Genomic DNA, 24,667 nt, shown 5'->3' on the forward strand with positions numbered 1-24,667 from the left:
GCTGCGCGCGCATCCAGACTTCAGATTTCTGCTGACATTGCAATATTCTGCTTTGCACCCACCTACTTGTGACACTTACATGTGACGTTTCTAGCACACGTTTCTATGTTCACGCCTAGTTCACGCCTTCTAATTACGTATCACTACCACGTGTGTGCTCTTATCTTGTTTCTCTCAGCTGTTACGCCTACTGTATTGGTTTCTATAATATGATTTAAGTATATAAGCTATGTATTGTCAATAAAATATTGCTCTTTCCCTTCCTGCACCCCAGTGGTGGCAGGAACCCGATATCCGATCTGGTCCGATCTGGTACCATGACCATTCCTTTTTAAGGAATAAAACCCCTAAGAACTCTAACACCACGGACTCTGCCTCTTTCTTTCCGATTGAGTTATTTTTGTTTAAGTACTACCTGCATAGAAATTAAGACGGTAAATCAAATATTTACCACAGAGGTGCAAACTCTTGCTCCGGTAATCTGTCAGACTGTTGCCTCTGCTTTTCATTTGATACGCCCTGCCAGGCGTGCCGGACAGACTGCATCCTCGTGATCTGATCTCACAGCATTTAACGGTCCCTGGTGCGCCTTCGTGGCACCTTTGGTGTAAGGGTCTAAATGGCTTCAGCGAAGGGATGCTTTCTCGAAACAAGAGGCAGTTGGTTGATTTACAGTGTGACCGCCACATGTCCAGCGTTGATTACATTATTTATGCAGAGAGAGTGGAACAGGGCTGTCTCTACGGAAATCGTGTGGAGGAACATGCCAGAAACTGGGCGCGTTTTTATTGTATTTAACGGCACAGGTGCGTGTATTTTAAAATGAAAATGTAGGTTGTTATAAGCACTGATGTTGAAACTTTATTTTCCTACTGTGTGCTTGTTCATGTAGCTGCTCCATCTGACAGTCACCCCCCCCCTGGAAATAGCTGACCTTCCTACGTAGTCTCGTCCCCTAATCTGGCAAGAACCACTCTTTTAGAGAGTCTCATCCTCTAACAAGAGTGGCGTCTTTGCACAGAGACTGTCACAGGCAAACAGCAGCTGACGTTGCAGTCCAAACTCGCTCCTCCTTGGAAAAGCAGCGTTATAGGGCAAGCACCGTTAACTACTACCACACAGAGACGGCCTTCTAAAAACGTGAACTCTCTTGGAAGTCTCTAAAGACTCGCTCACCCGCCATCAGTGGTCGTCTTACAAAGACTATTTGTTATCCCCTGAAGGAACAGGCATTACGAACACTCAGAACCCAGATGGCCGGTGTCCGTACTCCCAGGTGGCGCTCTTTAAACCGGTTATTCAATAAAGGTTTGTTTTTCAGTCTTGTGACTTGGGTGCACCCATAGGTACATATTCAATTCAGAGGTACATTTCATGCCTTTGGCAGTCATCAGAGAAGAGAACAGCACCACCAAAGCATCACTCAGCACCACCAAAGCATCACTTAGCACCACCACAGCATCACTCAGCACCACCACAGCATCACTCAGCACCACCACAGCATCACTCAGCACCACCACAGCATCACTCAGCACCACCACAGCACCACTCAGCACCACCACGCACCACCACAGCACCACTCAGCACCACCACAGCATCACTCAGCACCATTACAGCACCACTCAGCACCACCACAGCATCACTTAGCACCACCACAGCATCACTTAGCACCACCACAGCATCACTTAGCACCACCACAGCATCACTTAGCACCACCACAGCACCACTCAGCGCAACCCCAGCATCACTCGGCACCACCACAGCACCACTCAGCGCAACCCCAGCATCACTCGGCACCACCACAGCATCACTCAGCGCCACAACATCACTCATCGCCATCACAGCATCAATCTGTGCAGCCATTCAACAACAACTCGTTCAAATATGTTCTCTCAATGTTTCAAGCTTTATTACAAATGTCACAAAAAGATATTAATATTTCACTTCTGTTCTTGGATTTTCATCACAATAAAATACACTGAACATAATCTTCACAATAGTTATTTACAAAAGTTTAAGCTATTGCCATTATAAATTACAAATCACTTTTATTTAAGTATTAATTATTTTCAAAAATTAAAAGCCATTGTTATTTGTAATATCAATACATCTAAGTCACGTAAATACAAAACATGTTGCATTATAAATGCTATAGGTGTCACATTTGCGAAAGTTATAACTATTGGCATTTGAAAAATGCGATCTCAAACATTAAACTTTGAGAAAACAAATATACAATCTTTGCATATTTATTTACAAACAACAAATTAGGCACTTGCAAATCATCTTCATGCGCCAATACAGACTTTGCAAAAAAATTCATGCAACACATTGTCATATACAATGCCAATAACTCAAACTTTAATGCTGCGAGACCTATTGCATTGCAAATGCTCGTTTTATTCTGTAATGAAAGATGTAATGGTATATATTCCCAGAAGTGGCAAGCGAAGGGGGATTTCCGATACAATATTTTTTCAATCTTCTGATCTCTCACAATCTATCTTAGTTTCTGTACCACTACACTCACAGTATTCAAGACGTGTTTTTTTCTCCATTATACTCCTTACAAGATCGCTAAATGGGGAGAGGGCAAAGGAGCAAGCTGCCCTCAATGTGCATTAAACAGAGCGGATATTGTTCATCGTTGCATCGTGTGGCAAGCTTGCAAATTTGAAAAAGGAAATTTCTAGGTTTTTCTATGAGGAGCTCAAATTTGAAATATTCCTGTCACCTCAGGAGTATCAGGGGATCTGTCACAGGACGGACGAGATTTGATTTTTAGATCTATGGTCATCCTGAGGTTGTGTAACGCTTCGGAGGGGTTAGATCCTAACCCACCAGGGTTTCAACAATGGTTGGACCGGCTTTTGGCAGTACACAACTTAGAGAGCTGTGTATTGGAGAAAGGTTACCAGTAGACAGTGGAAAAATTTGAGAAAATGTGATACCCTGACGGAGTGGGTTCAAAACTGCCGGAAAGAAGGGGGCCCTTAGGCCTGAGAGCTAGATGTATGCTGTTATGGCACTGGGCACTTTCGGTCAAGGGGGTTGTGGGTGTGGCTGGGTAATATTTTGTGTACACAGTATCGTATTTGTGTGTGATTAATATGTAAAATATTGTATTTATTGAGGTTATGTTTCACGAATGAATTAAGTTATATTTTTATGACTTGCCACCTGCTAAAAAATAAATAACGTAGAAATTCACTATAAAGACCAAAGGTTAGGGGGACGTTAGAATTAGAAAATATCAGTTAAAACATGTAGGAAGAAGATGTAGAATTATAGAAAAACATAATTTGCTTTGTTAAATGTAGAACAAAGTGATTGATGAAGCTGTTCTCTGCCACATGGAGATGTTTGGTTAAGTTAAAACATGTATGATGTGTGTTGCAGCTTTTTCATGCCAGGAATGAACATGTGAGGTAAGGTGGACTGTGTGGCTGTTTTAAGTTTCAGATAACCTATTCTTGTATTAAAATATTTAGTTGTTTGTGAAGTTTCATGTGGTAATAAAGTGGCGATGCAGCTTTTTATCATTTTATCAAATAAATGGCTATAGTTTATTTTTGTATGCCTAGAATGCTAAGGGTTTGAATGAAGCGTTTGGGTGCGGTATGAAAATATCGTACCTGTACCTCACAAGTTTACTTAATCATACTATTTCCTTAGAGATTACCAATATCTTTTTCAGCACTACCTTGCTTGCCAATTCCCCATTTAACATTATTGAGCACAAACGTTCATATAACACCACTAACACGGGTTGATGAGAAACTGACAAGGTTACAATTTTCAAGGTGAAACCGAAGAGGTAAGGGTATTTTTACTCATTGAAGCTTAAAGCTAAAGTTTTCTTTCGTATGAATTAACAGATGGCTTATTAGAGTAAAATATTTAACATTAATGTGCCCTTACAGTAAAAGTATTACTTTCTCCATCTCCAATCAGTGTTAACTTTTTAACTGTACTACTAATTTAATTCAATGATGCATTTAAATTCATCCATTAATGTATTTAAAATTCTTGTCTTTTGTCCTAACTTTATCACATACTGATTAAAAAAAAGTTACTTTAAAAAATAATTAATTATCTTATTTATCATTAAATCACACATGGACCTGTACTTAAATCCTTTTGCTAACTTGAATACTTACCCTGAACAATGGTAAATTGTTAATTATTTTAATTAAATTACATTAGATTAGAATGATTAATATAGTTTCAATGATGCTTTACCATAATTTAGCTTCACAAAAGGTAGGGAGGTCTCCTTTTAGATCCAATCGGGGACAAGGAGTAGTTAACAGGAGAAATATAGGTAAGTCCCTAGCTTGCCATAGAATTGGTAGAAAAGGGCATAAACTCAATAGTAGAAAAGGTGCTCACAGCCCTTAAGTACAGACCATAACCACATGTATTATAAATCGCAGAAAGGGATATACCAAGATGAAAAATAATTACAAATCATATATAGAAAAATTGTACCATTTATTTAGAGAATAATACATTTATAAGACAATTTTTTCTTAAAAACATTTTAGTGCAGCGGCCAGCTTGATGAGGCACAGCTCGACACCGATCAATCTGGAAAAGAAAACTGAGAACTGTGGGAGTCTGGCTCTCTTCTGATAACGCTGGCCCGCTGAAGGATTCGCCTGAGGACAATACGTGACTGTTTCGACAGCCGAACATTGAGCGCTCAGTGCTGTTAAATCACGGGCCATGGCTGGGCCCATCGGGGCTTGTGTTACTGACGCCAGGTTGCCTCTCTTTGCGGTGGTTCAGGGGGGTGGTGGTGGGGTGGGGTAGGGTTCGGGGTGCTGGTCTATGGGGCTGCCTAGTTCCCCCACAGATGGGGGGTGGCCCTGAAGGGGGGGTTCTTTAGTTAGAGTGCATAGTTAGGATCCATTGGCATGGTTGGCTTTGGGCGCTCTGTTTTGGGCCCGAAGTTCCCCATGCCGCGACAGATACTTCAGTGTTCCATGAGGTATAGGGGAGGGGGCGGGGGACGGGTGTTGGAGAGTTGGGGGGGTGTGATGGGGGGGCCTGGGTTAGTCTGAAGGGGTTGCATGTGATTCCTAACGCCTTGAAGTTTGTTGCACTGAGTGCCTGGACCGGGCACTGGGATCCTCGAGGTCTTTTCCACCATGACTATGGTTGATACGCCATTGCAGGGACTCCCCAGGGAGTCAATGCGAGTACTGAGCTGGAACGTCAGGGGGATGCTGGACAAAATTAAGTGAGGGGCGATCTTGCGGTGGGGTAAAAGGGAAGCTGCCGATGTGTTGTTGTTGCAAGAGACGCACATGATGGGGACGAAAGTGCTTAGCCTGCAGAGATTTGGTTACCAACAGGTATTTCACGCTGGGTTCTCCAGGGGTTCGAGGGGAGTGGCTGTCCTGGTACATCGCAGGCTGGCCTATACTCATGAGCGACATTGGATTGACCCACTGGGTCGCTATGTGTTTGTCAAGGGCGTGATTGGTGCTGAGCCGGTGGTGTTTGGGAGTGTGTATGCCCCTCCCCCCTTTACAGTGGTCCCTGGCTGAGAAGCTATTTGAAATATGGGCAGATATCCCGGAATCCCTAGCTGTGTTAGGTGGCGACTGGAATGATGTTATGGATATGTGCCTGGACCGCAAGAGGCTGCAGGGGGCGGTGGCGGCTGCCTCCCCTACCAGACTGAGAGCGATGGTAGAAGGATTGGGCTGGGTGGATGTTTGGAGACACCTACATGCCACGGTGCGAGAATATACCTATGTTTCTGCTGTGCATGGTTCCTTTTCATGACTGGACTATGTGTTTATGCCAGGGGCGTTCCTTGATAGGGTAAGGGAGGCCACGATACTGCCTAGAGGACTGTCCGACCACTCCCCTGTTGCAGTGCGGGTTGAGTTGCATAGGAAACGTCAACCATTCCGATGGAGGATGTCCTCGTGGCATCTTCAGCAGGCAGACTATACTCAACACATGCGAGGTGCAATCGCCCACTACTGGCAGGAAAATCTAGTCGAAGATGTAGATGTAGTGGCAGTCTGGGAAGCCATGAAGCCTACTCTGATGGGCATAGACATAGCATGGTGTGCTGCTGCCCGTCGTCCACGCCGTGAGGCCATTGTCGCGGCTGCGGCGCGGGTGGAGGTGCTGGAACAACGATGTCAGAGAGGGGGGGACGAGGTGGCGGTGCGGCTGCTCCTGCAGGCGCAGCAATCCTACGCGTCTGTCTTACTCGACGAGGCTCGCCAAGCGTGGCTGTGCGGAGCAGGATATATCAGTGGGGTGATAAGTCCTGCACTATGCTGCATAGGCTGTGCCAACACACCATGCAACCAGTCACGCTGCCGGGCCTCACCGACGGTGAGGGAGTTGCCATAACAGACCCAGCAACCCTGGCGACGAGCTTCGCCCACTACTATGCGGAGCAATATGCTCAACGAGACTGTCTCCCGGCGGATGCGATTGACAAATTCATTGCTGACCTGCCCCCCCCGCGCGGTTTCTGATGAGGTGAGGAAATCCCTGGACCTCCCCCTTACGGCAGAGGAGCTGGGGGATGCGCTAGGGCAACTCAACACGGGAAAGGCACCCGAACCGAGTGGATTTCCCTGCGAATTCTATAAGAAATTTCATCTCCAATTAGGACCTCATTATAGGAAGACGCTGGAGGCGGCGCGAGAACAGGGTGGCTTGCCGGCTGAATGGCGCCACGCCGAAATTGTAGTTTTCCAGAAGCCAGGTAGGCCCCCAGACCGACATGAATCGTATCGCCCCATATCCCTGCTTAACATCGAAGCCAAATTGCTGGCCAAGGCGTTGGCGAACCGCCTCCTCCCATATGTGGCTGACCTAGTCCATCCGGACCAGGCGGGCTTCATGCCACATAGAGCGACACGACACAACATCAGACGAGCGCAGGCGGCCGTTGATGCCATGGGGGCCACCGGGGAGCGGGCGGCCTTATTACTGGCGGACATTAACAGGGCGTTTGACTCGGTCAGCTGGACATACTTATTCGCTCTCCTGCTGCGCCTTAACCTAGGCCCAGTATTTATCTCATATGTCAAGCTGCTATATACTGATATACCTGCGTCCGTGCGAGTGTCTGGAGCGATCTCAGAGAAATTCTCGATTAGCCGGGGGACCCGACTGGGGTGCCCATTGTCCCCATACCTCTTTGCGCTGGCCATGGAACCTTTGGCCTCTTGGGTGCGCATTGATGCGCAGCTTCGTGGCTTTGTGTGGGGCGCAGGACTATCTGATAGAATTGCGCTCTATGCAGACGATGTCCTTTTCTTCCTGACAGACCTTAACCGGTCGGGCCCCCGAATATTAGAGATAATGAGCATATTTGGCGAGGTATCAGGACTTTATCTCAACCCGCGTAAGTCAACCCTTTGGGTGATGGGCGGGGGGGCTGGTGTATACCCTTGGGCGTCGGAATTGCAGGTGGCGGTCGGGGGACTGAAATATCTGGGAGTCTTCCTGTCCGAGTCCGCTGACATCGCATGGGAGCGCAACGTGCTGCCAGTGTGGGACAAAGTCCAATCAGACATCAAGACATGGTCTCGCATGCCCCCCAATATATTTGTTAGGTCTGCGATTTTCAAGATGGTCGCACTTCCGCGTCTGCTATACCAACTGCAGAATCACCTGCATAGAGTTGAACCTCAGTGGTTTCGTCGGGTCAACTCAATACTGGGCCACTTCCTGTGGGCTGGGGGTGCCGCCAGAGTTGCGCTACGGACATGCTTCCTGTCCACATACTGTGGGGGTCTGGCCACATCGGACCTCCTGTCCTACTATCAGGCCTCCTACCTTTTGGTTCTCAATGAATGGTAGTATGGCGATAGAGGAGACCCTGCGTAGGCCCTCGAACGCTCGTTGATGGGCGACACCACGCTGCATACGCTATTGTATTCGGCTAGGCTACGGAGGGGGCTGCCACGCGCCACACAGGTGGTCTTCATGATTTGGCGACAAGTGCTGCGCCGTATGGGCTGGTGGGGCAGACTGACAGCAGAAACCCCACTGTGGAAGAACGGACAGCTCCCCGCACTGGCCTCGCTGACAGGGTTTGGTGGCTGGGATACTATCGGAATTTCCTTGCTTGGACATGTCCTGACCGGGGTTACTCTCAAGTCCTTCCAAGAACTTAGTACTGAATTCCACATGCCCAAGACCCAATTCTTCAAGTATTTACAATTCCGTCATGAGCTTGCACCTAGTTTGGTTGGCTTGGATCAACTACCAGAATTTAGTCCAGTAGAAGCCAAAATCTTCATGGGGGACCTTGGGGATAAAAAAGTGTCCAGAATCTACCAAACGCTAGTCACCCATTGCTCCTCTTCCCTGCTACCGCTGAAAGAATCCTGGGAAGCGGACATTGGCCCATTGGATGAGGATGACTGGAGGGAGGCCTTGGAGTCCCCGTGCGGGACTGCCATTGCAGTACGACTCCGCTTAATACAATTTAAATATCTACACAGGGCTTATTATACCCGGGAGAGACTATGGAAGGCAGGCCTGGTTGCGTCTCCGGAGTGCCTGCGCTGTGGGTCTGAGAGAGGTACGCTGCTGCATACGGTATGGTCCTGTGTTGGTCTGACTCGGTTCTGGAACGGTGTGTGGAGTTGTTTGTCGGAGGTTCTGGGATGGGACCTTCCCCATACGCCCAGGCTGGGCTTCTACATATCTTGGAGAATGTGGGTGGGAACATCTACAAACGTCACCTCCTGCTGTTGGGTCTGGTGGTTGCTAAGCGGGATCTGGCAAGGGCATGGAAGGGTGAGCGTGCTCCTCCGCTGGGTGCCTGGAAAGCGGGCCTAGACTACTTCATGGGATTAGAGCTGCCTGTGTTTGAAGCCAGGGGATGCCCCCGGAAACATTACAAGATCTGGAAACGGTGAGCGGATTACAGGGGGTTAACTCTGGAGCCTCCAACAGACTCAGATGATGGGCTACCTACGGAAGGGGACCTTCAGGCCTAGGGGGGGGGCACTCGACGATTGTTGTACTGTATTCAAATGCTAAGGCTTATTGTGATCACGTGCATCGGGTTAGGGTGGGATAAGGGGTGGGTAGTTGGGGTGTTGGGTAGTTGGGGGGAGGGGTAGAGGGGGGGCGGGTGGGGAGTTTTCTCCAAGTGATTAGGTTTATGTATACACTAAGATATGTCCATCATTGGACAGTGCCCTCCTGACTGTGGAGAACTGTATTTATGCTCTGCCTAATTAATCAATAAAAACGGTTGTGAAAAAAAAAACATTTTAGTGCCATAGAAAACAATTAAAAATTGTGTCAATCCACATGAAGAACATTTAAAAACATTTTTGGTACAAAAGTGTTTTTAAATTCTATGGCAAGCTAGGGACTTACCTATATTACCATAATTTAACACCAATGCTATCCTTAACTAATACACAAAATCTTAATTAAATCAATCTTATATATGGTGCCTTTACCCTAATCCTAAATCGACCCTTAACACCATTAAGTGTTTTTTCATATCATATATTTTTTTATTTAATTGTAATTATGTACTATACACTAATTTCATTTATTTTAAATATTTGTACCTTTAAATTAAAATAGTGTTCTAAAACGTAAAAATGGGATATCTATTTGATATATTATTTATTTGAAATTTCAATAGTTTACAAAGTGTTTTGTGGATGTATATAACAATTACATTTATTGTATTTAATGTATAGTTTCAATAGTGTGTTGTAATGTTTTTAATTATTTTAATGTTCTAGAACTGCAAATCTGCTGTAATGCTTGCGTTCAGTAACGTTAAATAGGGTATTGGCAAACAAGTTAATGGAATTGTGTGAGCACATATAACACACAGCTATAGTGATGAGTTAATAGTGAGGAGTTTAAGGTCATAAGAATTTTGTACAAATTATGGTAAACACGATTTTAACTATATTTTATGTAGTAATAGCATACTAGGAATACTGATGAGCTAATGGTGTTTTTGAGGTAATGGCAGACGAGGTAATAATATATTTAACTTCTGGTCTAGTCAGTACTTTTGAAATCTTGGCGATTGCCTACTGTGTGGCACATTGGAACTCTTTTGGATGCTTGTAATGGATACCATCTAATATGTTCTCTTGATTGAGTGTGAGGTATTGCCTGGCATTTGGTGGTCGTGTGAGCATAGGGTGGCACACCACAAGAACCATGGTACTAGAGGCTTCAAGGGTCTCTAGGGTGGGCTGGCATCTAATCAAATCCTATTTTGCACAAAAAAGCCACTTGAGTGATTTATATTATTTTACAGTTCTACAACATTTTGTTATTGCATAATCACTAGACTGTTCCTAAACATACTAATGTTTGCTGGGATGTCATTACACACCTACCAGGTTTCCTGTGGAGTATCGGGAAACTAGTACCCCAACCCCACTATGATGGCAACTTGTTTCTGCCAAGCGGTTAAACGGAGTCCATGGCATTCATCAGGATGGATGTCTGATCCTCTTTAACCCCATGGCTGCTAGGCGTTTTCCCGTCCTGCGCTGGGTTTTATTGTTTTATATTGTTTTATGACGAGCTGGCCTTGTCATCCGCGCACGGCAGGTAAGCGCCATGACGAGGCCAGCTCGTCATTAGCCTCGAAGGGGTTAAGCATATACTCTTTGTCTATATACTAAAGTACTGGGGGTCTAGCTGCCTGTAGTTAGTACAAAGTTGCCACCATGTGGTAACAAATTCAAATGATGAAATTCACCTGTGTCAAGACCAGGTGTGTGTTGAACAATAAACATGCTAGTGTGATTATACTCCAGACAGATGCGCCCTCTAAATGAGAGTCTGCAGTTTTCAGGCCAGTTTTAATCACTGCATGCAATCACATGACTGTTATGAAAACGAGCTTCCTCAGGACCATTTAAGAAATGCATTAGTGTGATTGTGGCCCCAGGTGTGAGCCAGATGTTTCAGGTTGGTTTCAATCACAGGCTTGCAGTCGAGCTGCTTATTGTCACTGGGCGTGGCGCGCTCACTCGACTCAGTGCATGACTCAGATCCAGAATTCTGGGTAATGTAGCCCAGGAGCAAGAATGGTTTTTGCCCCATTACCATGAGCATTGTTTTTTTTTAACTTTCTGTTAATGTTTAAAAATCATTCCAATGGCATGTTCTATGAAGAAATTAATGGGCAACCTTAAAAGAAAAATGTAAATTGATGTGCTATTTCACTTTTAGTTTTCATGCTCCTTTATTCATAATGGTAACTGATTTTAATGCACAGTGTGTCAGGGTCGGAACAGTGCATGTATAAACCCCAGGATTCTGGGTGATGTAGTCCTTGCAAAACACTGGTTATTGTGCGATCCATTACAGTATACAGATATCAGAACAAGGGTAACAGCATGTCTCCATGACCCCATTACCACAAGCACAGTGTGATTATTAATCTGAAGCAAGAATGTCAACAGAAAGCGTCCAAAGATGAATTCTGGAACACCTATGCATGCATGAGTCTATACCACAGCATTGTTCCCCATTGTTGGTTCGGGAGTCCGGATAGCCCTCAGGTTCACACCCTACTGCAATTATAACAAGCACTGAGGTGTGCCGGGCATGAAAACAAATTATCGGGCGGGGCAGCGTGGACACTTGCTGTCTATGGGGATATCAATCCGAAAATTGTTTCTGGCAATCTGCGCATGGAATAAATCCTCACTACGGGAAGATTGCAGCGCCGGCGTGAGTCCGGCAGGTACACTGGGGCTGGGAAGGGCGAAAGTAAAAAGCCGGCAGAAATGGTCACGTGGTGCGCGCAGGACACGAACATGTAAAAAAAGCAAAACAGAGGCAACTCCACATTCGGGCTGGGGAGGTAACCGGAGAGGGCGAGGGCTGTCCGCGCATGCGCGGTACCTGTAACTTTCACGTGTCCTGCGGCTCGTGCCCAGTGTCGGCGCGTGCGGCCGGTGCAGACAGCGCCTGTGCCCTTCCGGGGCTCCCGTGGTGAAGAGGGAGCCCTGGCGCCAGAGAGGCAGTGCGGGAGCTAAAGTCCCGGGTGAAGATCGGCAGATAGCAGTGCGAAGTTTCCATGACTGAGGAGAGAGCCCCGCGTCTTGCTGGCAGAAGTACAGAGGAGCTGGAGTGCTCCGTAAGCGCGCTGCAGCCAGCCGCTGTTCAGGAGGATGGCACCAGAGGAGGAGCCGAACCTGCTAAGCCTTGTATTGCGCCTGCCCGGGACCTCGGAGACCTAACCGGGAGTGTTGCAACGGCTCCCGAGGCGATCCTGAAAGTTTGGGCTCCCTAGCGGTCCTCCTCGTGGTGTGGTTCGCCCCGGTCTGCTGGCGGCCTGTGGTGGCGTGGCCGGCGCTGAAGCCGGGAGCTGTGGTGAGGACCGCGGCCGGAGCTGTGGAGCCCTGCCGCGCACCGGAAGCTGGCAGCAGGACTGCTGATGGCGGCATTGCGGTAGGCCCGGCTGAGCAGAGCCTCGCACCCCCAGATCTGCGTAGGGGCCGGATCGGGGCTAACTGAGCGATCCGGGCCCCAGGGCGGCCAGAAGCAGCGAGACAGGCAGACGCTCCGGTCCGGCGGCATACAGCACGCGAGGCCGAGGACTAACCCTGGGCCGCGAGGAAGTGGTTTGGGCCGGTCGCGGTCCTGAGGCTGGAGTGGGTGCGCCTCGAGCGGCGAAGGGCCTGGAGCTGCAGATGCTCTTCGATCCCCTAGCAGCGAGGGGAGAGCAATACTCCGCCCGGGGTGCACTAGGAGTGGAGACAGCTGCCCCACGCGGGTTTGGAGACCTGATAGTGAGGCGACCGGGCCGGCATTGTAGAAGGCCTGAGGTGCCCGCTTGTCGCGCTGCATTGGTGCCCCTCTGCCCCTTGCTTTGGAGGGCTCCTGTGGACTTGCCGCCGCCTGAATATCCGGTGGGGACTGTGGAGAGCAGGGCGGCCATACCCGGATCTGGCGACGGGCTGGTCTCATCCTAACCAGGTGAGAGTAGGCTGGTTGCCGCCTTGTCGCGGGCCCCAGGGGGGGCCCCTCTGGCGCATTGAAGGCTGCGGCTGGGGCGCAGGAGGCCCGCCCTTCTGCTCCTGAAGAGATTGGAGGGCACCTTGGGCAGCGACTAACTGATCTATCTGTTGGCTGGCATGGACGATTGGCACTCTCAAACTCCTGAGCCCGGTGAGCCGTGGGGGGACCGCGGACTGCTGTTGCGGACCCCTGGGACGGATAACTCGCTTCTTGACCTCACCAGGGATACTTCCCCTGGCTGCACATCGCTGGTGAATCTGTTGTATCCCTGTGACCCCGGTGGCGAACTTATAGCGGGGCTGTGCTAAGGAACTTCACCCCCTCCCCTCCCCCCCCCCCGGCACGCCCTGCGGGCCCACATAGCTCCTGCCGCTTGGGGTGCCCTGCCCCCTGTCCGTGATTGGGACTTACCGGGGGCAACGACGACTGCGAAACCTCAGGGAAGCCTCTAACGTCTCCACCCAGCAACGCAGCCGCTGCCCTGGTCTGCCTCTGGGGTGGGTACCCGGACGACGGAGGGATAATGGCCAACAGGCAACGCACAGGGAAACCGGGCAAAGACGCTCCGACAAGAAGCTCTCAGCAACCGGTGTCGCCGGGCCCCAGCGCCTCGCCCAAACCAAGAGATGAAGATGCGTCTGCCACTAAAGCTTTCATGCTAGAGCTCTTCTCCACAATATATTTCGCTGAGCGAGGAGCGCATGCGCGCTACAACGCTAGGCGAGACCTAAAAATAGAAGGAGGACTACAAAAGAGTGGAGAATTCCCGACCCAAACACCAGATGGCGAAATAATGCAGAATAAGATTCACACTGCAAAACAAGTTATCTGGAAGGGAATTTCTAGCTGCAGATTCCTTACCAACCCTCCCATCCTCGCTATTCTGCTAGCCGGTTCCAATACCTAAAACATCCCTGTAGACCCTTGGTATCTGCAGACTGGTCAATCAACCTTCTGACATGGATCCGTGCTTCTGGCTGAGAAATAGTAACATAAAGAAACTGATTTCAGTGCGCTGAGACGGCATCTATATAAAACATCCATACGTCACATCTGGTGCAAAGCTGATCGGAGCCACCTGCCAGCATGCAGAGGTACTGCTCAAGACTTACCGGATCCAGTCTGACACCTGGGGAATATTGTAAAGGTAAGGAATCAGCGGCTAGATAAAGTCATTAACGGATGAGATGTAATGAAAGGTTAGTAACTTGTTCATCTAGCACTTATATTTACAAAGATATCACAGTTTCACATCCTAAATGTTCTGTTATCCACTGCCAACTGGGAAACAAGGCTTCCGAGGACCACTGGGTGCCCCAGTGACAACTGGTGCCAGCCACTTTCAAGGTAAAAGTCTTGCAATGTTTAGCAATCACTGGGGGACAGACTTAAAAGTTGTTACTCATCTTTGGCAACTGTAGTCCATTTAAACTAACACTGGTCACTGAAACACATCGCCAATAACTGAATTTCTTAAACTGCAACTAGTGACTCTAAAATAAGATCACTGGCAGCCTTTTAACTGGAAAAGACATGCAATTTTGGAAACTAGACTTTCAGTAGCCAGAAAACACCACTTATGACTAGGACGGCATCTCCAGTTCACACCCACTCGGTTGGCTCTCCAAGCTTAATTATTGTGCTTGTGGCACACTTGATGATTTCTACAGAATATGTGTTGCATAAAAGGCTGTGATAGAGAAAGGTTTTTAAATAACTTCTAGGTCCCAGGATTGTAATGAAACTACACCCAACTTGAAACATTGTTGGGTTCTATTTGGCGGTCTTTCAGTGATGTTTAGACTAAATCCTTAATAATAAAGACCAGAGTTTCCAAGTTAGTAGAGAAAGCCTGAACTGATCCCAGTGGTTAACACTGGCCACAAGACCCCATTCTACTTTATAGTGCACTTTACAGTAAAAAACACTTAAGAAAAAAAAAAAGATTCTGGATAATCACCATGCAGGCTTTGACCAAAGTATGGGACTGAAGTACTGCTAGTAGCAGTTTTAGACGAGACAAGAACCTTGTTGGATGAAGCATTTGCTTAGGGAATCTAAAACTAATTCGCTCAACAGCCATGGTCACAGGATTTTTTTTTTTTTAAACATTTTTATTACAGCGTAGATATAAAAAAGGCACAAAGCATACAGTCATCAACACCGTTGATATGCAACCGGTAAGAATATGCAGTTCCAATGTCAATATACAGCCATCGACGGCCCACATCCCGGAGGCTGGGCGGCGTAGGATTAAAGCATGTATAATAAAAGGGAAAATTGCATTTGTGCTCCAAGGATATGAAACTTATCAGTGTCTTCGCCAGTTTTGTCATTTCGCACTTATATTACATAACAGTTTAACAACAACTAATTACCCCATGAATGGCATCGCTAGTACTGATCCGAATAAAGTAGGACATTTGTGTGAGGGCCAGCTAAGGCACAGTCATTATAATGCGGTATGGACCTATGGGAATCACAGCCATATATATGCATACATATTAAGGGATATCGGCGTGGCCACGAGGGACCCCTACACTGTCTCCAGGCATTCCACACCAACCCCCTCCCCCCCACAGTCAGACTCTGAGGCAGCAGAAGAAAACAATTCAGCGCTGGTGGCATCCGAATCATCCTCCGCTAGCCCCTCCATGCACAATGTCCTCCAGGCAAGCAAATCATCTTGCAACTTCCCATCTTTGCGAGTGTGTTGCATGTGAGTCTCCTCAGCTAAGGCCCATTCCCTTGCGTCCCTCAGCCAAAGAGAAATCTCAGGTGCCTTCTGACCCATCCAAGTGATAGCCACTCGTCTCCTTGCCAGAACTAGTAAGAGTTGCAGGAATTTGTAAGATAGTCTCTTTTTTTTGGGTTTGGGCACCAACGCAAGCAGACAGGGGAGTGGGTCTAAAAGAAGCCTAAGTTGCGTGGCTCGAACAATGTACCCCAGCACCCTGCGCCAAAATTCCTGAACTAGAGGACATTCCCACGCCAAATGCAGGAAGCCCGCCTTCCTTACCCCACATCTAGGACAGTTGTCACGTCTATCTGCCGATATACGATGGAGGGAGACAGGTGTCATATAGGTGCGGTGGACAAAATTAAAGTGTATAAGTTTAAAAAGTGCATTGCAGGAGACCTTATGGGTCAACAGCCCAATCCGCTTCCGCTGTACAGGCTCCAGTTCCACCCCTAGGTCTGCCTCCCAAGCCACCCAGGCCGGTGCTATCGAGTCTCGGCGCATGGCTGAGTAAAGAAGAGAGATCAGGCGCTTCCCTCTCCCACAGGACATAATGATGTCGAGGGTATTGGTGAGTGGAGGCGCCTCTGGGAATTGGGGCCACGTTGTCCTGGCCACATCTTGAAGACTACCGTAGTGAAGGTATTGTCCCTCACCTAGCTCAAAGGACTCCATGGCACTTTCAAAGGACACAAAGGAGTCGTTCGGGTAGAGGTCCGCAAGAGTCTCACAACCACCAGATCGCCACTCCCGAAAGGACATATTTTCCTACAGCCGGAGTATCGAGGCCAAGATCCAAACTGGGAGCTCCCTATGGAACGGTGCGCGCTGTAGCACCTTTTCGACAAACCGCTGCCAAATGTTAGCTGTGTGTCGCACCACATAAGGTAGAGTGCCGTCGGCTCCGCGACCTTGCATCAAGGCCTCCTGCAGGGCCTTATCGTTTGCCGTACCAGCCAGCAGTGCCAGTTCCCAATTCTCATCCTCGGCGAACCACCTGGCGGCCGGGAGAAGCTGCACCGCATAATAATACAGGTCAAACCTCGGGGCTTCGAGGCCGCCTTCATCCCAACATCTTGTTACTGTGTGTAAAGCGACTCTGCTGCGCCCACCCGCCCAAAGTAGGGAGGTGAGGAGAGAGTTCAACGTGCGGAACACTCGGGGAGGTAACGGACACAGGGAGTTCTGCAAGACATATAGGACCCTAGGGAGCATCACCATTTTGGCAATCGCCAATCGCCCCATGAGAGAGAGAGGAAGTGTGTTCCAAAAGGTAATAGATTTGTGGAGGGCTGCGAGTATTCTGTCGACATTGTGAGTCAGGAGAGTCTCTTCAGATGTGGCCACCTGGATGCCCAAATACCGGAATGGCGTTCGTTCATAACGGAGGCCCAATTGTTGAAGATCCGTGTCTGGAACTGGGACCATATTCGTTAGCGGGAAAACCAGAGATTTGGTAAGATTTATACGCAACCCAGAGGCCGCGCCAAATTGGTCCAAGAGCCGCAACAAAGCGGGGAGAGCCTCAACCGGGGAGGTCAGATAGAAAAGCGCATCATCTGCGTAGAGGGAGACTACATTGGTAGTGTCACCCACCACTATTCCCCAGTTCTGCAGTTCAGTGCGGGCGGAAACGGCAAGGGGCTCAATTGCAAGAGCAAATAGAAGAGGGGAGAGAGGACAGCCCTGTCGGGTGCCTCTCCCCAACGACCACTCGGCTGAGCGGGCCGATCCCAGGCGCACCCTGGCTCGGGCGCCTCGTAGAGCACCCGGATCCAAGCGCGAAATCCAGGTCCGAACCCCATTTTCTGAAGCACCTGCATTAGATATCCCCAGTGTACCGTATCAAAGGCTTTAGCCAAATCAACTGAGACCAACACGTGAGGACTCGCTCGTCCCTGCACCTCATGCAGTATGTGATTGAGGCGACGCAAATTCATCGCCGTGTTACGACCCGGAATAAATCCGCACTGGTCGGGGTGGATCAGTCGAGTCATGAGCGGGGCAAGGCGAGTGGCCAATAATTTAGTAAGGATTTTTGCATCCGTATTTATCAACGTGATAGGACGATATGCCGCGGAATCAGTACTGTCACCGCCTGGCTTCAGAATCATGCATACCTCTCCCTGATTCATGGTGGGCGGAAGGGTGCCAGTGTGCAAAGCCTCATTGTAGACTTGCAAAAGGAGGGGGGCCAGGACATGCCTGATGGAATGATAGAACTCAGCCGGATATCCATCCCCGCCAGGGGTCTTAGCACGAGGGAAGGCGGCTATCGCCGCAGTAATCTCCCCCAGTGTCAGTTTTGTGTCAAGTTCCTTTACCGCAGCTTCCGGTAGAGTCTGGAGGCGGAGGCCCTCAAGATACGATTGACAGATATCCTCCGAGACCAATGGGTCCGCCTCATATACAGTCTGCAGATGGCCTCGAAGAACCTCGAGAACATCAGACTCGGAATGGACCATAATTCCATTGGAGTTTCGTAGGGCTACTATCCTTTCAGGTGCGAACTCTCGTCGAAGTATCCAGGCCAATACGCGGCCGGACTTATCCCCTTCACGGTGGAGACGTTGTCTGTATTGGCCCAGCGTATATTTGTCAAGCCGTGCGAGTATGTCATGTATCGACACCAAGGCATCTTTCTCCGTCTGTTGATCCAACGCGTCCGGATCGGATCGAGATTGGGCGCAATGGAGCACCACCTCCGCATCTCATTGTCACAGGATTAAGAAGAAATGCCCTCTCCTGGTTCTCCTCTTTTTTAGTCGATTGAATACATTTTGTAAGCACGGGCTCATGTTAGTCACCTAAAATTATTCTCTGACATTTTGTTTATTTATTTATTTACGCAACTTTTATAGCGCGACAAATACCCGAAGGTGTCTCGGCGCTGTGGAGCAACTAAAGTTCATCATCCTACCGTCTTCTCACTGGTTAAACAACCATGTTTTCAAAAGCCTACGAAAACTAATCAGATTCGGAGCGGCTTTAATGGCAATTGGCAAGAGGTTCCAAAGTTTTGGAGTGGCCACGAGAAAACGCCTGTCGCCCCAGGTGACTGATCTTGTACGTGGCACCGGCAGGAGACTGGTATTGGCCGATCTTAATTGCCTTCTTGGGGTATAGAGCTGAAAGGCTTCGATCAGGAATCTGGGTCCTGTGCCATGTATGGCCTTATAAGCAATACAGAGGGCCTTGAATTTAACGCGGCTCTCAACTCTCAGCCAATGAAGCTGACGAATACCAAGAGTGGTAGATTTGCGGCGAGGGATATTAAGAAGAATCCTGGCAGCCGCGTTCTGAATAGATTGCAGCTTCGTTATGACACGCTTCTGAGTATGGAGGAAGAGAGCGTTCCCGTAATCTATTTTTGAGAAGACTAAGGTAGAAACCAGAGTCTTCCCAGCTGACGGAGGGAGGTAAGGTAGCAACTTCTTAATCTTTTTCAAAATGAAAAATGAAGATGACACAACCTTATTAATATGGAGGTCAAAAACCAGCTTGTTGTCAAAAATCACTCCCAGATTTCTGGCTTTTTCCACTGGGACAGGTGGATGGCCAAGCTTTTCTGGCCACCAACCGAGAGACCATTCAGGGGAGAGTTTTCCAAAGGTCATAATCTCGGTCTTGTCCGAGTTAAGCCTGAGGCAATTCAAGGCCATCCAAGTACTGACCTCGAGCATAGCTTTCTGGAAGTTGGCTGCTACAGTAAGGCCATCCTTATGGATACCCAGCACCAGCTGGGTATCATCTGCATACGATGTTAACTGTATCCCATAGGCCTTTATTATCCTCGCTAAGTCCGCTACATAGATGTTAAAAAGCATAGGACTTAGCGAGGAGCCTTGTGGGACTCCACAAGGGAGTGCAGAGATGGGAGAATAAAAGTCTCCGAGCCTTACTGTCTGGGTACGGTTTGCCAGGAAAGATGAAATAAGATCCTTGGCCCGACCATTGATCCCCAGAGCTGTGACACGGTCGACAAGAGTGACATGGTCGACCGTGTCAAAGGCTGCTGACAGATCCAAAAGGATAAGGACAGCCGCCCCTCCCTGATCCATAATCGTCCTGATCTCATCAGAGGCCTTTATCAAGGCAGTCTCTGTTCCATGCCCTTTCCTGAACCCAAACTGCGTTTCGTCAAGAAGTTGGTGAGTCTCGACGAACTCTGTCAGGGTTCAGCCTTATGTCCCATTTTATTTAACTTGTATGTACAGTCTCTTGATCTCACAGCAAGTGCTCATTTTCAATTCTTCCTGAACCAAGCACATCTGTGCTGGCTTTCAAGAACGGCTCAAAGAAAGTGCTTCTGAAGATGTCCAAGAAGAACAGGAAGAAGTCTCTCAGCACTTTGATATGATCTTACATCTCTGAAAATTCCTCATATGCTGATGATGCACAGCTCCTGCTTAAATTCGATCAAGGCTAGACAAATTACATGAAAAACCTCAAAGAATTTCTTCCTGGGAAGTCAATACTGGATGACCAAGAATTTTCCAAAGTTCAATGGAGATAAAACTGAAGTTATTATAGTAGGTGGCAACGGGAATCTCTGGACCGTTGACCTATCCAAGAAATTTGGGAGTCCGTTTTTAAAATTAGAGTTTGTCCATCATTCTAAAACATACAAAGGGTCTGGATCAAATACTTTGGTATATCTTAAACACTCAAACAAATTTGCCCTGTTCTTTGTGCTGAGAAGTTGTTGCATGTATTCCTCTCACATAAAGATAACTGTAATTTTATATATAAGGGACTCCCCAGCTCTGCTTTAAGGAAGGTACAGGGACTACAACATTTGGCTGTTAAGAGCATGATTGGTTATAAACATTTCACCATGTCTTAGCTGCCAGAGAGAAACTACGATGGCTGAAGATGAACGAAAGAATCACACTGAAATGAGCAGGTCTGGCGCACAGTGCCAATTACAAGATAGGTCCCTTATTCTTAACACAATTGGTTTCCCCATTTTGACCAGGAAAAGGCTCTTCACTCTAGCACAGCTCTCTTGTTCTGAAACCCATGGGGCAAGAAAATATGGGCTGAAGAAAAGTCTTTTTGAGTACTTGGACCTAAAACCTGGAATTAATTGCCCTTGAACATACTATCTATTTGTGATTTTGGTGCTTTTAAAAAGGTTGTAAGAACAATCATCTGGTCCTGATGCCCATTTCAGACTGCCGCCTCTTCACAATTACATAGTTCTTGTGCCTTTTGATTTTGTTTATGCCTTTTATTTTTGCCCCTATAGGTAAGATGGTGCGGTGAATGTGCGTTTAATAAATAATAATAATACTATAATTGTGTTTGGGGTGGTATCTTAGCCACCAAATATGGTAGGACCTTTGGGTAAGTTATGCATGTTCATAGGTTTATCTACCATACTTTGCTAGCTGTAAATAAAAGAACAAATCTTTTTGTTTTGTAATAAACTCCTCTGACTGATGTTGGGCTAGGCAGAAATACGTTCTCATGTCATACAGCATCGGAGTTCCAAACTATCAACATCCTTATTGTTTATTGAGTAACCTAAGACTCCCGCCTCCGTAGAGAGTCAAGTGTACAGATGGGAGGATCCACCAGAGAAAAGACCTAACAAAACCCTGGACTGTAGAGGTAGAAGTCTAACACCGCTCAATAAAATCTCCCTCAACCCTACTACTCCAATTGCAAAAGCCCAAATCGTGAGCCTAGCGTAAGCAGTCCTAGTGACAACTATGCAAACACTATTCTTGTGACAACAGAATGAGAAATCATATCCTTGGGTGTCCGTTACAGAAGCTGCAGAAGCCACATTTCTGATGCAGGAAAAAGTAGAAACCACCTTGAAATAGGAGTATCTGTCTGAAAGACAACAGACCAATGACCAGTAGCAGAGCCTGCCCCTACTCATTCTCCGCTGATACCAATAGATTCATCTTCTAGGACACCATCAACTGAAGCACATAATCACACCTCTACTAAAGACCACTCCTACAGCATTCACAGTAGCAGCCCCCAAATAAAATAATATCTTGAACTAGGAAGAACATGTTGCAATATATTCTTTGGCTCACTTACCTGCGCACACTGGCAATGGTCTCTCGATTCTTGAAGCGACTGAAGCGAGCAGTATAATTTAGGGTTTTCATGAACACTTCGGATAGTTCCTGTTCATCCTCTGCACTCTCATTCTGCTGCTTGCGATGCTCCAACAGCATGTGCACTTCAGAATTTAGAAGTGTTTCTGCATTCTCAAACTCTGCAAGAAATGATGAATTGTTGGCTAGTGGTGGAAGAACACAGAAATGCTTACAAGAAGGTAAAGAAGAGCATGAAATAGAGGAACTTTAACACTTAGACAGCATATAAAAACAGTACAAAAGGGAAAACTCCAATACAAAGCATTGGCAACTAAGAAACCAAAAAGTGGTGTTAAGACTAAGGGCCTGATTACGTTGCGGTCCGGACCGCAACCTATGGCTTGTCAGTTTCAATCCGAACTGCATCTACTGCTGCGGTCCGACAAACGCATTATGATGCATGCAGTCGGAGGCAGCAGTCAGAGGGTTCGACCGAAACAATCGGAAAAAGACTCATAATCCCTCAAGGACAGTGTTTCCGAACGTTAGGATTATGATGTTGGTTTCCGACAGCCTTTTCATATTGGCCTTTCCGACATGGAAAGACTGTCGGAAAGCGACATTGGGGGCCCCTGGCAGGGCCACCTTCCCCCCTGGCCCTCCGCATGTGGCACTGGGGGACACCGTCCTGCACCATGTGGAAGGCACCGCGAGGTGCCTGCCACTCGGTGCAGGATTGTTTGAAAACCAATGGGAGCTTGTGCTGCGGGCTGTGTTCGCCCACTCAGATTCAAATTCAAAATCTTTATTCGGTTTCCATAATTTGTTAGAAAACCATAAAAGTTCATAAAAACAATACAATCATATTTTACACTTCAGTTCAACAATGGCTTGAGTTACAAATTCATCAGATATTCATAAAGATAAGCATTAAATATAACCTAATTAAAAAGGAAACCTCTAATATTATTTAGTCCAGATTGGGACGGTGATTAACACAAAATTTCAAGAAGCAAACAATCGCTTTAGTGTGAGTTTCATTATCCAAAAACTGCAGTGCTAAAAAAGCTGGGCGACAGCCACGATTGCCCATCAGTCTCAGTACAGGCACAATCCATCGTTTACGTGGTGCAATATAAAATTTACAAAAAAACAGTATATGGATTGAGGATTGTGAAGAGGTATCGTCACACGGACAAACAGATAAATTCATTAACCAGTCATTTTGTTCAGGAAAAGAAATTAACCTGTGGAAAATATTAAATCTAAAACATGTCAAGAGGAATTTTTCGTGCGGATTCATACTGTATGATAAATACGGTTGCAATGCAGAGACAGTCTGAAGAGACAATAAATGTTGGCCTGAACTTTTTCCTATTTCTTTTGAGAGACGGAGCTCGCCTAGATGCGCTAATGAAATCTTTTTTAATACTTTTCTAGGCAGCTCAGATGCAAGTGGCGGATTAAAAAAAATCTCTCAAGGCCAAGGTCTTTCAAAAAATGTTTTCCCATAGACTAACCATTTAATTTTGTCCATGTTATCAAGTGACAGACAGTCGTGAACTAAAGATTGTGTCAGTTCACACTGGTCTGTAGACCAAATTCTATGCCATAGCATAATTGGCTGGATTCAAATGATGTCTGTTATATAATCCAACCCTAGCTCTAAGTGGCACCCATAGGTCGAAGTACTCCTGGGGACTGCGAGAAGATTATCTCAGAAAAGCATTCTCGATTTTCTATAGGTCTTCCAATTTAGCATGCCCCACACCCCTGAGCCATATACTGCAACACTCGTACATTCGGCCGTGTAGATCTTCAGCATTTCTAATGCCGCTCTCTTGCCTATTTTCTGTGCGAATGCCACTAAGGCAGTGGTAGCCCTCAGGAATAGTAAATTTCTGGAATTAATGGTCTGTGTCCATTTAGATTTATTATCTATTAGGATTCCTAAATAGGGATATGATGTAGTAGTTTCTAATATGATATTATTTACATATATATCCTTTATTTTCTTTGGTCGATGCCCTGCGTGCATGGTATAAGTTTTCTTTCTGCGACTCTGGGCAATAGCTTGCTTAATCTCCACAACGGCCCCTCGCGGCGGGATGCCTGGCTTTCACCTTGTGGATACCCTGCCGGGGTTATCTCACAGGGGAATACCAGGAAGGGTTCCCTAAGCAAGCGCCGGGAAACCCTTTGTGGGTAGCCGTGCGCTATATAAGCTCAAATACATTTACATTTATGTTTACTTTAAGATTGAAACTATTTATGAAATTACAGTATTTATTTAGGGTCCGCTGTAGCGGAATGGGGGTTCTGGCTAGGATAACCGCGTCGTCGGCGTATAATAATGCTGGAATAGGCCGACGACGAATTGTTGGGAGATCTTTAGACCCTTCCAATATGGCTACTTCTAGCCCGTTGTGTATAATATGAATAGGAAGGGGGCCAGAACACATCCTTGTCTGACCCCCCTCTCTATCCGTAATGATTCAGTAAGTACTCCCGCCATCCCATGTCTAACTTTGGCTGTTGCTCCCGAATATAGCTCACGCAAGAAATTCACCAGTATAGGGTCCACTCCCATTTCTAGGATGATTGACCACAGTTTTGTGTGACTAACACAGTCAAAAGCTGCGGTCAAATCAACATATACCATGTGGAGGTACCCCCGTTTACCTTGTACATATTTTCCGATAAGAAGTGTTAGATTCAATGCCTGGTCCACTGTGCCCAATCCTTTGCGAAACCCATATTGTAGGTCTGAGATTATTTTATGCTCAGCAGACCAATCTTGAAGTCGCTCTAATAATATGCGGCCTACGATATTACCAAAAGAGTCTAA

General features: G+C 47.1%; 2 protein-coding genes across 2 annotated transcripts in view; both read right to left on the bottom strand.

The window, feature by feature from the left end:
• LOC147663335 (proline-rich protein 11-like) overlaps positions 1 to 16,519 on the bottom strand; it is a 37,512-nt gene extending 20,993 nt beyond the window's left edge. Inside the window, exon 1 of the mRNA XM_086950514.1 lies at positions 16,414 to 16,519. Within this exon, the coding sequence (XP_086806640.1) occupies positions 16,414 to 16,519 (106 nt within the window). The remainder of the gene's footprint in view (positions 1 to 16,413) is intronic.
• The window catches only part of POLR2D (RNA polymerase II subunit D), a 182,547-nt gene that overhangs the window by 126,223 nt on the left and 31,657 nt on the right, over positions 1 to 24,667 (bottom strand). Inside the window, exon 2 of the mRNA XM_086950513.1 lies at positions 21,818 to 21,998. Within this exon, the coding sequence (XP_086806639.1) occupies positions 21,818 to 21,998 (181 nt within the window). The remainder of the gene's footprint in view (positions 1 to 21,817; positions 21,999 to 24,667) is intronic.

Source organism: Lissotriton vulgaris, unplaced genomic scaffold (assembly GCF_964263255.1).
Source record: "Lissotriton vulgaris unplaced genomic scaffold, aLisVul1.2 SCAFFOLD_538, whole genome shotgun sequence".
NCBI classification, from domain to species: Eukaryota; Metazoa; Chordata; class Amphibia; order Caudata; family Salamandridae; genus Lissotriton; species Lissotriton vulgaris.